This window comes from Cucurbita pepo, chromosome LG15, assembly GCF_002806865.2.
Source record: "Cucurbita pepo subsp. pepo cultivar mu-cu-16 chromosome LG15, ASM280686v2, whole genome shotgun sequence".
Taxonomy (NCBI): Eukaryota; Viridiplantae; Streptophyta; class Magnoliopsida; order Cucurbitales; family Cucurbitaceae; genus Cucurbita; species Cucurbita pepo.
In genome coordinates, this window is record NC_036652.1 from 8,304,066 (window position 1) to 8,318,415 (window position 14,350).

The window sequence follows — 14,350 nt, forward strand, 5'->3', positions numbered from 1 at the left end:
ATGATATATGGTTTTATTTCATATTCCAATAGATATTGTCTTCTTTAAGCTTTCTTTTTTTAACTTTCTCTCAAAGTTTAAAAACGCGTCTGTTAGGAAGAGATTTTCAAACTCTTATAAAGAATGTTTCGTTATCCTTTCTAATAAATATAGGATCTCACAATCCACCCCTTTCGAAACTCAGCGTCCTCGTTGGTACTCGTTCTCTTCTCCAATCGATGTGGGACCCCCCAATCCACCCCCTTTGGGGCCAGCGTTCTTGCTATCACACTGCATTGTATCCACCCCCTTCGAGGCTTAGCCTGTTCGTTGGCACATCACTCACTGTCTAGCTCTGATACAATTCGCAACAGCACAAGCCCACCACGAGCAAATATTGTTCTATTTGGGTTTTCCCTCCCAACTTCCCTAGAGGTTTTTAAAACGCGTCTGTTACAGATAGGTTTCCACACCCTTATAAAAAATGTTTCATTTTTCTCACCAACCAATGTGGGATCTCACACATAAATTGCTACGAAGCCCAAATCTTAAAAGTAAAATTATTGAGTTTGAAACCTCAATAACCGAAATGCAACTTAAATTAAATCTCACGAACCAAAAATATATTTATTTTCCCTTTTAAATATATATTTGAATTTGTTAAACTATTGACGGTCAACTATGAGGTTTTCTACACAAATGACACTTCGAGAAAATTAGCATTAGATAACCACTCGAGCGAACTTGTTAAGACATTATAACATCGATCGATCGAAAGGTCAAAGAATCGAATTCTCACTTCCACGTGTTATTACACTTTAGTTTGTAGCTCGCGAAGTCAATGTTAAATCATTTTTAACATTTCCTTAACCCAGATTATAATTTATAATGACAAATTAAGAGAGAGATTGTTCATTCCTCGTAAAAGCTAAAAAGTACAAACAAAAGTAACTCAAAAAAAAAAAGCAACCGAATTAACTAAAAACGACTATAACGATCTCTGCATGGAAATGGTAAAAGGAAAGCCGCCGCCGGTTGATCGGAGGGAGTACCGTAATTTATTTATGCCACGCATGATCTCAGTGGTGTCTCGGGTCGGGTCCGCCGGGGATATATCGTTTCGACGAGGTATAATATTTCCCGGCGACCACTTTGGCCGGAGCGCCACCGTGCACCTGAACCAGCCGCTGCCGGAGGTCGGCGAGATTCTGTTTTCTGTCCACTGGAATTCGAGATTCCGATACGACTGCAAAAGACATTATAACGAACATAATACAAAACCATCCCCACAACAACTTTCTAGCTCCCATTGCCATAATTCCTTTCAGACAAAACCGAAATTAAGAACCTTAAAATCTCCAAAAATAAAAAATAAATAAGATAATTATGATATATCCTTAACTCTCCAAAAACTGGAACCCCTTCTCTTCCCTTATATACACATCAAATTCCCGACCCTCTGCCTTTTTCTATTACGATAAAGTGACGCCGTTTTAAATGAATTGTCAACGGCCGCCACTCTCAAAGTTTTTTACAGCCAAAAATATTATCCAATGAAATNAAAAAAAAAAAAAAAAAAAAAAAAAAAAAAAAAAAACAACGTGAATCTCCTCGCCTCAGCTGTTCTTTTTATTTTAAAAAATCCATTTTTTCTCGCACTGCTCTTAAGTATTGCTCGTTTTAGCTCGTTATATATCACGGTCAATTTCACAGTTTTAAAACTCATTCAGTATTGCTCGTTTTAGCTCGTTATATATCACGGTCAATTTCACAGTTTTAAAACTAGAATGAGTCTACTAGAGAGGGGTTTCCATAAAATTATAAGAAATGTTTCATTCTCCTCTCCAACCGGCGTGGAATCTCACAATCCACCCTCTAGCTTCCTCCCGCACGGTGCGTGGCTCTGAAATCATTTGTAACCCATCCAGCTTATCATTAACAGATATTGTCCGTTTTGGCCCATTACATATCGCCACTAGCTTCACAGTTTTAAAACGTGTCTACCATGGACAGATTTTCACATCCTTATAAAGAATGTTTCGTTCTCCTCTCCAACAAGCATGGGATCTCATTTGTAACAGCTAAATACTTGATTTTGATACCATTTGTAACAACTCAAGTCTACTGCTAGCAGATATTGTCCATTTTGGCCCGTGACGTGTTGCCACCTGCCTCACGGTTTTAAAACGCGTCTACTAGGAACATATTTTCACATTCTTATAAAGAATGTTTTGCTCCCATCTCCAACCACCATGGGATTTTCATAAGCTCAATGTTTCAGCCACAGTTTTTCACGTGACAACCTTTTTTCTTTTACCGTGACTCAGTTAAGTCATAAAATATAAAGGCAGTTCAGCTAGTAGACAACAACAACGATTTTGGAGAGTACTAGATCGAAAGTTTCTAATATTACTAGCTCAATTCATCGTTTGTCGTTGAAGAATGGTTTAATAACCGTACGAGACTTATGAAATAAATAATATATTGATTTACGACGTGCTACGATAAATGAGAGAGAGAGAGACTATGTATTACGTTATACTAGATTTTGTTCGATTTTGTCCGTACGATGACGTAGGACTCAAATGACCCAAAAGACACCAAGGGAGTAAAATTGGCCTTCGAAAGGGCGTTCCCTAGGAGGAACTGAAGGGTCACAATCCATACGAATATATATAAATAATGTGTTTGGGGTTCTTTTCACTTTTTTATCAGACTCCACTTATCACACACATGCACCAATGCCGCCAACTACCATATAATATGCCTAACGTACAACCATAAGCTTTTTTTTAGTTCAGTTTTTGCCGGCCGTGCCGTCAGAAATATTCTTATTACAGTTTACCTCGAGTTTAGCAATGTCGGTAGAGTCCTCGAACGATGACGTAAGAGTGAATAGTTTCAAGGACATGGTCATGCATGAAGTTATGAACGATGAATCTTCATGTATATTGGACGGGAGTTTCATTAAGTAAGATGACGATTTGATAGAGAAGTTGAGGCTCGGTAATCTTTGTTTAAGGAGAAGATAGTTTAGGGTGCGATAAGGGGTGATTTGCATGATTTGTGTGATGTCCCACATTGGTTGGGGAGGAGAACAAAACACCATTTTATAAGAGTGTGGAAACCTTTCTCTAGCAGACGCGTTTTAAAACCTTGAGGGGAAGTCTGAAAGGGAAAGCCTAAAGAGGACAATATCTGCTAGCGGTGGACCTGGGTCGTTACAAATGGTATCAGAGGCAGACATCGGACGATGTGCCAACCTTCTCGCTGTTCTCCAAAGGGGGTAGACACGAGGCAATGTGCCAATAAGGATGCTGGCCCTAAATGTGGGTGGATTTGGTGGCGGTCCCACAGCGATGGGAGAAATGAACGAGTGTCAGCGAGGACGTTGGTCCCGAAAGAGGGTGGATTGTGATGTTCCACATTTATAAGGGTGTGGAAATCTTTCCCTAGCATCCGGTGGATTTGGTGGCGATCCCACATCGATTGGAGAAAGGAACGAGTGTCAGCGAGGACGCTGGGACCCGAAGGGGGTGAATTGTGATATCCCACACATATAAGGGTGTGGAAACCTTCCCCTAGTAGACGCGTTTTATAAAAGGAACGAGTGTTAGTGAGGACGCTGGGCCTCGAAGGGGGTGGATTGTGATGTCCCACATTTATAAGGGTGTGGAAACCTTCCCCTAGTAGACGCGTTTTATAAAAGAAACGAGTGTCAGTGAGGACGCTGGGCCTCGAAAGGGGTGGATTGTGATGTCCCACATTTATAAGGGTGTGGAAACCTTCCCCTAGTAGACGCGTTTTATAAAAGGAACGAGTGTTANAGGAGAAGATAGTTTAGGGTGCGATAAGGGGTGATTTGCATGATTTGTGTGATGTCCCACATTGGTTGGGGAGGAGAACAAAACACCATTTTATAAGAGTGTGGAAACCTTTCTCTAGCAGACGCGTTTTAAAACCTTGAGGGGAAGTCTGAAAGGGAAAGCCTAAAGAGGACAATATCTGCTAGCGGTGGACCTGGGTCGTTACAAATGGTATCAGAGGCAGACATCGGACGATGTGCCAACCTTCTCGCTGTTCTCCAAAGGGGGTAGACACGAGGCAATGTGCCAATAAGGATGCTGGCCCTAAATGTGGGTGGATTTGGTGGCGGTCCCACAGCGATGGGAGAAATGAACGAGTGTCAGCGAGGACGTTGGTCCCGAAAGAGGGTGGATTGTGATGTTCCACATTTATAAGGGTGTGGAAATCTTTCCCTAGCATCCGGTGGATTTGGTGGCGATCCCACATCGATTGGAGAAAGGAACGAGTGTCAGCGAGGACGCTGGGACCCGAAGGGGGTGAATTGTGATATCCCACACATATAAGGGTGTGGAAACCTTCCCCTAGTAGACGCGTTTTATAAAAGGAACGAGTGTTAGTGAGGACGCTGGGCCTCGAAGGGGGTGGATTGTGATGTCCCACATTTATAAGGGTGTGGAAACCTTCCCTTAGTAGACGCGTTTTATAAAAGGAACGAGTGTCAGTGAGGACGCTGGGCCTCGAAAGGGGTGGATTGTGATGTCCCACATTTATAAGGGTGTGGAAACCTTCCCTTAGTAGACGCGTTTTATAAAAGGAACGAGTGTCAGTGAGGACGCTGGGCCTCGAAGGGGGTGGATTGTGATGTCCCACATTTATAAGGGTGTGGAAACTTTCCCCTAGCAGACGCGTTTTAAAGCCTTGAGGGGCAGTCTTCTCGCTGTTCCCCAAAGGGAGGTGGATTTGGTGGCGGTCCCACATCGATTATAGAAAGGAACGAGTGCCAGCGAGGACGTTAGGCCTCGAACAGGGGTGGATTGTGATGTCCCATTCCCCAAAGGGGGTAGACATGAGGCAGTATGCCTGTAAGGACACTGTGCTCCAAAGGGGGGTGGATTGTGATGTCCCATTCCGGAAAGAGGGTAGACAATATCTACTAGCGGGAGGTCTGAGTCGTTACAATTCGATAGCAAGACAGACAATAATTGACCTTGATAGAAACCAAGCTCTCGGCACGACTATGAGTACGTTACAGACATTAACGATATTAGGGTTACAATCAAAGTTTTACCTTGCCTAATAATGAGAAATTGCAAATAAAAGTTTAGAACAATATTTTTCATTATAAATTTGGATAGGATCGATCCATCCCATCAATATATTGATTATTAAGTTAAAAAAAAAATAATAATAAATTATATTATTAAATCTTAGGTTAGAAAATGCAAAAGGCCGTCCACATTAGGTTTAAATTTATTTTATTACATTAATGACGGCGTGAGTAATGGCTTAGTCACTATCAATATTTTTTTTTTAATTTTTATTTATTTAATTGGATTCTAAGATGATAAGTGGATGTAGATCTCACTACCCCTCGTTCCAATATGCCTCAGAGAATATTTTTTTATATTAAAATAAATATCTTTTTTATTAAAAATAAGATTAATATTAATTATTTTAAACGTGGTTCGATTGTCGGTTTCATAATTATTAAATTGATTAATATTTATTATTATCAGGTAAAAATTAATTAATTAAAATGGGAGTGGATTAGAGAAGACTTTGGGCAAATAAAGAGAGCACTATGGATAAAGTCAAATGGATTATTAATTAATATATTAAATTTGTCAAAGATAAATTAAATTTTTGTATACCCAATTTTAATCCATTCAAATAAGATTTAAAAGATTCCTTTAAACTTTAAAACAAAAAATAATAAAAGATAAGAACCATTTTAAATTTTAAAATATCTTAATTAGTTTGAATTTTTAAAAAATTACTGGTTATAATTTTATTTTATCAGCAGCCTTGCTCTTCCTGGAGTTGGAGAGTAAGGAAGCCGATTGAACCGAGGTGATGAATCCATCATGAACCGAACCGAACCGAATCGTATTTTGAAAGGAATTTGTTATATAGAGAAGCGGCGGAAGGTTTTCCTTGCCGGAGTGGAATATGACGGCGGCGAACTCCATGGAAGACGATGAAGGTATGAGATTGAGATTTGAAGAAGGTTACCATGGGTTTATTATAACGATCGGGAAAGTGAAAATGAAAATTTTGGACTAGGAATTTGGGGTTTTGTCCCACATCGGAAAGTTTGGATGGTAGACCGACGCGAGAGGCTATAAAAGGCGAGTGGAAGATGTTGGGAAACTCATCTTTGCGCTTGGGGCAATGACGCAGCTAGTGAGGTTCTAACCGAGGCGCGTCAATTGCTGGTTGAAAACTATTTCCAAACCCCCTCTTAGGCCTGGGTTTGGCCCAGGCCTTCGAGANATTTTTTTTTTTTTTTTTTTTTTTTTTTTTAATCCCAATTTTGGTTATTTAAATAAAATGTAGCAACACTAATTGTTGCAATTTTATTTTCTTTTCCATAAATTTCATCGTTGACCTTGTGAAATATGGGATGTTAATGGTTTTCGTCTATTTTTCCCTAGACTTTTTGCAGAAAATTTCACATAATTTTTTAACTTAGTGTATATATATACAAACATAAAACCCATTCATGTTGATGGTTGCACGTTGAGACTAAGCACGACATGGCGTGCACACATGCGTCGATGTATCAGGACTCAGGCGGGCATAGCTAATCCCTTGACAAGTAGGGCATGGCTAATCCACACATGCATTAATGTGTCGGGGACAAGGCCGGACATGACTGGGCGATCGCTCCTAAGGTCATTTCGTTACCCGGCTACTGACAGGAAAGGAAGACTTTGGGCGATCGCTCCTAAGGTCATTTCGTTACCCGGCTACTGACAGGAAAGGAAGACTTTGGGCGATCGCTCCTAAGGTCATTTCGTTACCCGGCTACTGACAGGAAAGGAAGACTTTGGGCGATCGCTCCTAAGGTCATTTCGTTACCCGGCTACTGACAGGAAAGGAAGACTTTGGGCGATCGCTCCTAAGGTCATTTCGTTACCCGGCTACTGACAGGAAAGGAAGACTTTGGGCGATCGCTCCTAAGGTCATTTCGTTACCCGGCTACTGACAGGAAAGGAAGACTTTGGGCGATCGCTCCTAAGGTCATTTCGTTACCCGGCTACTGACAGGAAAGGAAGACTTTGGGCGATCGCTCCTAAGGTCATTTCGTTACCCGGCTACTGACAGGAAAGGAAGACTTTGGGCGATCGCTCCTAAGGTCATTTCGTTACCCGGCTACTGACAGGAAAGGAAGACTTGTTCTTCTTGCCCATACGCCGATCCTGACCCGCTGGTACTACGAAGATTTACGCTATTCAAAGGAGAGATATTCAAAAAACTACTATAGACAAGAAACAGACTCTAAGTCCAACCCATGTCGTGGGCATGCAGCTAACATAGGACAGATATATCTGATTGATATTAGGCTTGGCAACAGACGCTTTGATATGTGTTACACGGATGCCCTTACTTGAATCGGCTCATAGCTAACCCCACTAAAAGTTTATTTCGAGTAATTTCAAGTATATACCTGGTTCGATGGTAACTTTTTAGTTTGATCTTCTAAAGTTTATAGATTTTATTAGAGGAAAAAACTTATAAAATATCTAGTTTTAACATCTCTCCTTTCTCCTTTCCATTTTTTTGTTTTTGTAGGGATTAAATATAAATCTCTACCTCATAAAAAGTTTAACATTCCAATAAAATGTACATATTTAATAAACTTCTATATTTATTTTTATAAGCATCTCTTTCTCCCCATGTGACCTTTGATTCTGTCACGTGATCTTTATTCTCAATTTCTTTGCCAAATCATTTCAAATAACTCCAATTATTTTATTTCATTATTGTTTTACTATAATAATAATAATAATAACAATAAGCTTATGGATTTATTAGATAAATATAAGGACGACTAACCTTAATTTTTATTTATTATGAAATTATTTATAAAATTATGTTTTAACTTTTGCTAAACCCTTTATACAGAAAATCTTTTTCTTTTGCCCCAAGTAATTAAAAAAAATCATATAAAATAAGAATTTGAGACATCTAATAACCAATATTTGCTTTAATAAAAAATACAAATTCAAACACAAAAACTAGAGCTTCCTATTTGAGATTGAAACACAATTCTAAAAAACAAATACCCGATTACCATAGGCCAAACCCATGACCGGCCCGATTTCCGACCCGACCCGCTTATGTCTTCACTCGGCCCCAACCCTACCGATGGTGTCTGGCTTGAAAAGTTCCCATTTCTCAACGAACTGCGCCATAAAATGAGAAATCAAATCCAATTAACACTAAAAAAAAGAAGAAAAATAATTGCAGAATCATTGGTGGATGATGATTTCAAACATGATCCACATTATTTTAAAGATCAACAATGAAATTTACCTAGCTGGGATTCTGCAATTTCCGTAGCCTGAAAACAAGAGAGATCAAAATCAGAACACGAATTCAAATAGCATTTTAGTTACAGATCTGGAAAGGTTTTGAATTAAAGAACAGATTCAGTTAAGAAACTGAGAGATCGGAGTGAAGAAACAGACTAGGGTTTAAGGAGGTGATAGCCGCGGCGTTTTGGAAGAAGCAACTGTCGTCGGTCATGCCGTGCTTACGGAAGTAGTCGTTGAAGGCGAAGGAGGCCATATTCTGGACATTGGATGCGTCGTAGCATGCACCACCGGGCTGGATTGGTGAACAGTCGGCACCGCCAGCGCCGCAGGCCCAGTCGAGGGCGGATTGCAGAGAAGCGTCGTCGGCGTTGTTCTTGGCCACACACCAGAGCTCCGTCGCGCCGCTTTGGTCCCTGGTGGACGGCTGCCGGGACTCCGCCGCGCTGCTGCCGAGAATCAGAAGAATGAGAAGAAAGAGCGCAAAATTATTGGCCATTTTCGACGGGGAGGGAGAGATTTGGAGATTGGGGGCTTTAGAGAGAGAGAGAGAGAGAGAGAGAGAGAGAGAGAGATTTGGAGAGTGGGGGCTTTAGAGAGAGAAAACAAAGGGGAGTTTAAGAGGGAACAGGGGAAGTGACCGTTACGGAGATGGCAGAAACGGATTCCACTACTAATCAGTTTTGGATGATTTTCAGGATTAAGCCCTTAATTAGAGCCCTTCTATGTAAAATGCTAAAAGTTGGGGGGCTCTCATGCTATTTATAAGAAATATCGTATAATTTTATTAAATTTTACTATCAATTTAATTTTACTAATTCGTCCACTAATAAATAAAAAATGGTGTAAAAATAATTTAAAAAATCCAGTAATTGCAATAAAATAAAGTTATGCAAGTTTGACAATTACAATAATTAACCATTAAAGAGTTAAAATTGTAATAATTTTATAAAATTAAAATTTTTCCAAAATTAAAAGAAAAACATTTTGGAGAAATGCGGCGGATGGTATGGACTGCGCGCTGTAGTTAAGCCCATGTTTGTAAATGGACTGCCGCTAAAACAGCCCAGTTCTATTGTGGGCCTGAAACATTAGGCCCATACTGAAAATATTCTTCTCGGACCTCCCTAGTTTGAGAAAATTTGAATTTATTAATATATATTTTTTCAATTAATAAGATTAAATAAATGAGAAATAATGGGAGAGGCAAAATAAAGCCACGAGATGTGGAACTTTACCTTTCACTATATATATATATATAAATTATACAAAATTAAATGGAAGCTACACAAAAGAACTAAACCCTCCTTTTCTCTTTTTAAATTTCAGAGAAATTTAAACCCCATTTCCCACACATTTTTATAATTTATATAAATATTTCGGTTCTGTTCTTACTTGTTTGTTGTATGAAGCATATAGGAGCGGGTCGTCTCGGGTTCGACCTGGATCCGGTGCTCCAAACTTGATAATTTAGCAAAAACGCCGACCAACGGCGCTGTATTGTAGGTGCAGGCCTCGGTCTGCATGTAATTCCCTCTATCATCGGAAAATTTGTCTTCGCAATCGGGGCCGCCAACCACCGCCCCAACGACGACGTTTGGGTTTGGATCTCCACGGCCGTACCAATTGTCGTAGCCCTGAGTGCAGCCGATGAACGCCTTGTTTTCTCTATGCGACATAATGGAGGCTCCTCTGTGGTGAACCCTAGTAGGAAAATTGGGGCCAAATCCGACCAAATAGCTCATGTTCATTGGGTTGGAGCCGAGTATGTAATCCGTTTGTTGTTTTGCAAAGGCAAAAAGCTGTTCGTGATCCACGGGTCCGGTGTGGCAGTTGAGACGGTGGTTGGATCGGCGGAGGTAGTCGGAGTAGACAGTGAGAAGAAACGACGCCGTAGAGACGTATTGCATGTTGTTCCACTGGCGGATGAATAAAAGGCCGGCCGGAGTTCTGTCGACGTTGCTGACATTGTTCTTGTTGAGGATCGTGCAGAGGTAATACTCTGCTTTTGATCGGTACTGCTCCAGGATTTTTGGTTGCTCATTGTTCTTATTATGCCTCCTCTGCATTAGCAACTAAAAAAGCAAGCAAATAATTGTAATTAATTGTTTGATCTAAGAACATATAAAGGATTAAATCGAAAATATTTAAATGGTATGGACAAAAATGGGTGATCCTGAGATGGAGGGAAGGGAAATTAAGAGGGACACTTGGCGAGATTTGAGTGGGCAGAGGGGGATTTCATGGCTGTGGTATCGGATGCACGTGGCCTTGTGCTCCATCCAACATGACTCGAAGTCTAAAACTTTACCCTTGCCGTCCTAATGGGTCCTTTAATTAAGGGCCACTCCATCTCTGGCGTGAAAAAAAGCTAAAAGCTTAACAAACGGTGACTGTGAGAGAGATTCTCCCTCCTTTTCCTTTGTACCATTTATCATTCCATCTTAGACTCCTTAATCAAACACTTAATCCACCTCCCCAACTAACTAGCCTATTGTTTGACTGATCTTAATCGAGTTTAGGGACACACGAGAGCATCAACAACACAAACTTAACACGAAATCAAAATTTTAGACTTTTTTTTATGATTATACCAATTAAAAAGTTCATCAATCTACCAAAAAAATGAAAAGTAACTATCTATGAGATCAACTTATGAAATGCAATAAAAACATACCACATGGATCTAGGATGGGTATGGGTTCAAACTTCTAATCACCTCCCTACGTAATCTAATTCATTGAACTAAAGTGAATACAAATAACATTATTCAAGTAATATAAGAGAATTAAATGGAAGGAACCAGCAATAATGATGAGTGAATTTGGAGTGGGGTTTGAGGAGTTTTTTTTACCTTGGAGGCCATGAGTTGGACGCCAGCATACTTGACGTCCCAGCTGAACTCGGAGATGGCCCAGCCAATGCCACCGAAGCTGTGAGCGTTGTTAAGGACGTACTCAAGATACTGTGGATTGTCGGTGGCCTCATAGAGCCACAGCGCAGCCCATAGAAGTTCATCTTTATACCCACTCACCGACGCGTAGTAGCTCTTCACTATTCCCACACTTGAGTCATATTTCCCTCTGAATTTATCCCCAAACTCAAACAACTTCACACCAGTATTCAGATTCCCAGACACAGTCAGTCAAAATTAATTCTGTTTTCAATTAAACTGCCTCTCAACTAATAACGCAACTAATTCTGTTCAATTTCTGTTACCTGTTGCGCGTGATGGAGCAGCAGGTGCGAGTAATGTGAGTTCGTTTTTCTGAACACGATCGACGCTGCAGCCATCGACGCCGCCGTTTCTCCGGCGAGATCTGACCCCGGCTTCCTCTCGTCGATTTTGTAAGCTTGTCGTGACGTCGTCATGTCCTCCGGCCTCTGCCAGCAGTAATGGTCCGTATCTCCATCACCGACCTGTAAATTAATGCTTATGGAGCAATGTGATTCGATTGGTGATGGTGATAGCGAAATTATGATAAGTTGAGAATGAGGCTCACCTCTGCCCATAGCACATTGGGGCTAGTGTGCGCTTTGATGAAGTAATCGGTTCCCCACTTGATCGCCTCTAGAGCGTGCCCTAATTCACCGGCGGCTTCAATTTCTTGCCGGTACTCGATGACGCTCCAGGATAGCATCGTTATAGTGAAGGCCATTGGGAGGCCGAACTTGACGTGATCACCGGCGTCATAGTATCCTCCGACTAAATCCACCTATAACACCGAGAAAAAAAAACAACTCCGATCATTTTCCAAAAGCGAAGCTAAAGAAAAACGAAAACCAGAGCAGATATTGCAGATTTAGAGCAACTAACTCCTTGTTCAAGCCCGTCGGTGAGGCCGGAATGGTCTCGCCAGTTGACGCGCTGGTTGTACGGCAGCCTTCCCGATCGCTGAGACTCGAAGTAGAGGAGGCTCTTGGACAGAGCATCAGCGTAATCAAAAGCTCCGGCTGCAAAGTTCCAGAGAACAGAGAAGGAGAGGAAGATCAAGAGACGGCGTTTGCCAGAATATCTCTGAGGTTTCGGAGGTCCGGCACGGCGGCAGCATTGCGTCGTCGATGTCGTCGCGGCCGTGTTCTCCTCCTCCATTAACGGAGTTGATTGCTTCTTCTTTGCCGTTGAAATTGATTTCGGGAGCGAAATGGGAGAGAGAAAAAGCAAGTCTCTCTCTCTCTCTCTCTCTCTCTTTGTCCACTCGCTTTCTCACACTTTAAACCTGTTGAGAAGTACGTTTCTGGTTTTTGGTTTAATTAGTTTGGAAATGACATTCGCACGTGAATCTCACGTGACTTAAAAAATAAACAATTTATAAATTTTTTAAACTCCAAATTTTCAATATTAATCATTTTAGTACCCTTACTCTCAAATTTTTAATTTCCATCATTTATTATTTTTTTTAAATTACCATTTTGATATAATATTTTCATTTTTTTAATCTTCTTTTAATAAAATTTTTCATTAAATAGAGATGAAAATGGTAACTTTTTACACTACCTACCCGCAAAACTTTGACCGGTTCGTTGCCCATTTTGAATGAAAAGTCACTTTCGCCCCCTTCAAACTTTCATATCTACCATTCCCAACCCTTCGTTTTGTCTTTTTAACTTTTGGCGGACAATTTTAGGATATAAATACCCCAATGGGACATCATAGTAATTTTAAAATAAAGGTCAATTTAGTAATTTAGTCTTTCAACGATTTAGTTTTGTATTTTAAAAAATAAAAGATCATTTACCATTTAATTTGAAAATAGAGAAAAATATATTAAATTACAAGATTAACCTCTAATATAAACTATATACAAGGATTTTATCGAATTATAATAATAAAATGTTAACTTTTCATATGACCCCATATATTTCGAGGGCCCCTGTATCATTCATTATTAAAGCGACGATAATCTTAATAAAAATCAACAGGAATGCATTTTAAATTCTTGATAAAGTGTTAGGTAGAACTAGCTGGAATTTTTGGAGTCACCTCAGACCCATTTCCTCCAATCGAATTGCAATAGGCCTCGTGAGAAGATCTACGACACCCACAATTTGTAGTAGAACTACTGACTTGTCAGCCTGTTTAGTTAACCTAATACTCGGCACAACACCTTTATTCTCGACCGTGACACCATTATGTTACCCAGGTTATGACTATTCCAGAAGATTGGCAGCCGGGACGGTGGCACCGCGTAGGTAGGTTACAGATAATCCAATCGATCATTTTTATCCTCTTTTTCTAAACTCGTCTCTGTCCGTTTTTTCTATGGAACTCAGTAGACGTAGTATAGGACTTGTTGGTATCACTCATTTTTTATTTATATGACTTTAATATAATTAAAATTAAATAATTTAAAATAAGGGGAATTAGGAAAAAAGAAAAAAAAAAAAAAAAAANATCATTTTTATCCTCTTTTTCTAAACTCGTCTCTGTCCGTTTTTTCTATGGAACTCAGTAGACGTAGTATAGGACTTGTTGGTATCACTCATTTTTTATTTATATGACTTTAATATAATTAAAATTAAATAATTTAAAATAAGGGGAATTAGAAAAAAAAAAAAAAAAAAAAAAAAAGTAGATGGGCCCACGAGTTAAAAGAAAAAGGCAAGATAAGCATGATGTGTGTTGATTGCGGCAATCAGATGCATACATCATATGACCATAATAACCCCTAATTATGGAATTTGTCACGCAAAACATTATAACACTCCAAATTTAATTTCTTAATTATGTAACTTAATATACATTAAACGCTAAATTACAAAAAAAAAAAAAAAAAAAAAAAAAAAAAAAAAAAAAAAAAAAAAAAAAAAAAAAAAAAAAAAAAAAAAAANAAAAAAAAAAAAAAAAGAAAAAAAAAAAAGAAACCGGATCCAACCAAACAATTAATTAATTCATTAAATTGTTTTCCGATAGGGGTAAAACAGTACATTAATAAACAGAGTCGAAAATAGTAAATAAATAAAAAAAATTGCAAATGCAAATTATTTATGGATTGTCGGTGGTAGGAAGACGGGCCACCGGCGGT

The 14,350-nt window shown here is 39.4% G+C and overlaps 2 protein-coding genes and 1 pseudogene across 3 annotated transcripts; 1 reads left to right on the forward strand and 2 right to left on the reverse strand.

Moving 5' to 3' along the window:
* The first annotated feature begins 6,159 nt into the window (after positions 1–6,159).
* Positions 6,160–6,337, forward strand: LOC111776543 (annotated as a pseudogene).
* A 776-nt stretch (positions 6,338–7,113) lies between these two features.
* Positions 7,114–8,986, reverse strand: LOC111811915 (PLASMODESMATA CALLOSE-BINDING PROTEIN 5-like). Of its 2 annotated transcripts, XM_023698973.1 has the most exons (4): positions 8,481–8,986; positions 8,326–8,353; positions 8,084–8,195; positions 7,114–7,232 (listed from the first exon to the last, which is right to left on the reverse strand). In XM_023698973.1, exons 1-4 carry the CDS (start codon positions 8,821–8,823, stop codon positions 7,146–7,148), a joined length of 570 nt encoding a protein of 189 aa, XP_023554741.1. In that variant the 5' UTR covers positions 8,824–8,986; the 3' UTR covers positions 7,114–7,145. The 2 variants fall into 2 exon arrangements, with proteins under 2 accessions (XP_023554741.1, XP_023554742.1); XM_023698974.1 differs by lacking the exon at positions 7,114–7,232 and having other exon boundaries at positions 7,968–8,195; positions 8,481–8,982.
* A 543-nt stretch (positions 8,987–9,529) lies between these two features.
* LOC111776273 (endoglucanase 11-like) lies at positions 9,530–12,544 on the reverse strand. The gene is made up of 5 exons (XM_023655683.1): positions 12,142–12,544; positions 11,828–12,040; positions 11,544–11,744; positions 11,179–11,433; positions 9,530–10,399 (listed from the first exon to the last, which is right to left on the reverse strand). Exons 1-5 carry the CDS (start codon positions 12,415–12,417, stop codon positions 9,716–9,718), a joined length of 1,629 nt encoding a protein of 542 aa, XP_023511451.1. The 5' UTR covers positions 12,418–12,544; the 3' UTR covers positions 9,530–9,715.
* Between the last annotated feature and the right edge of the window lie 1,806 nt (positions 12,545–14,350).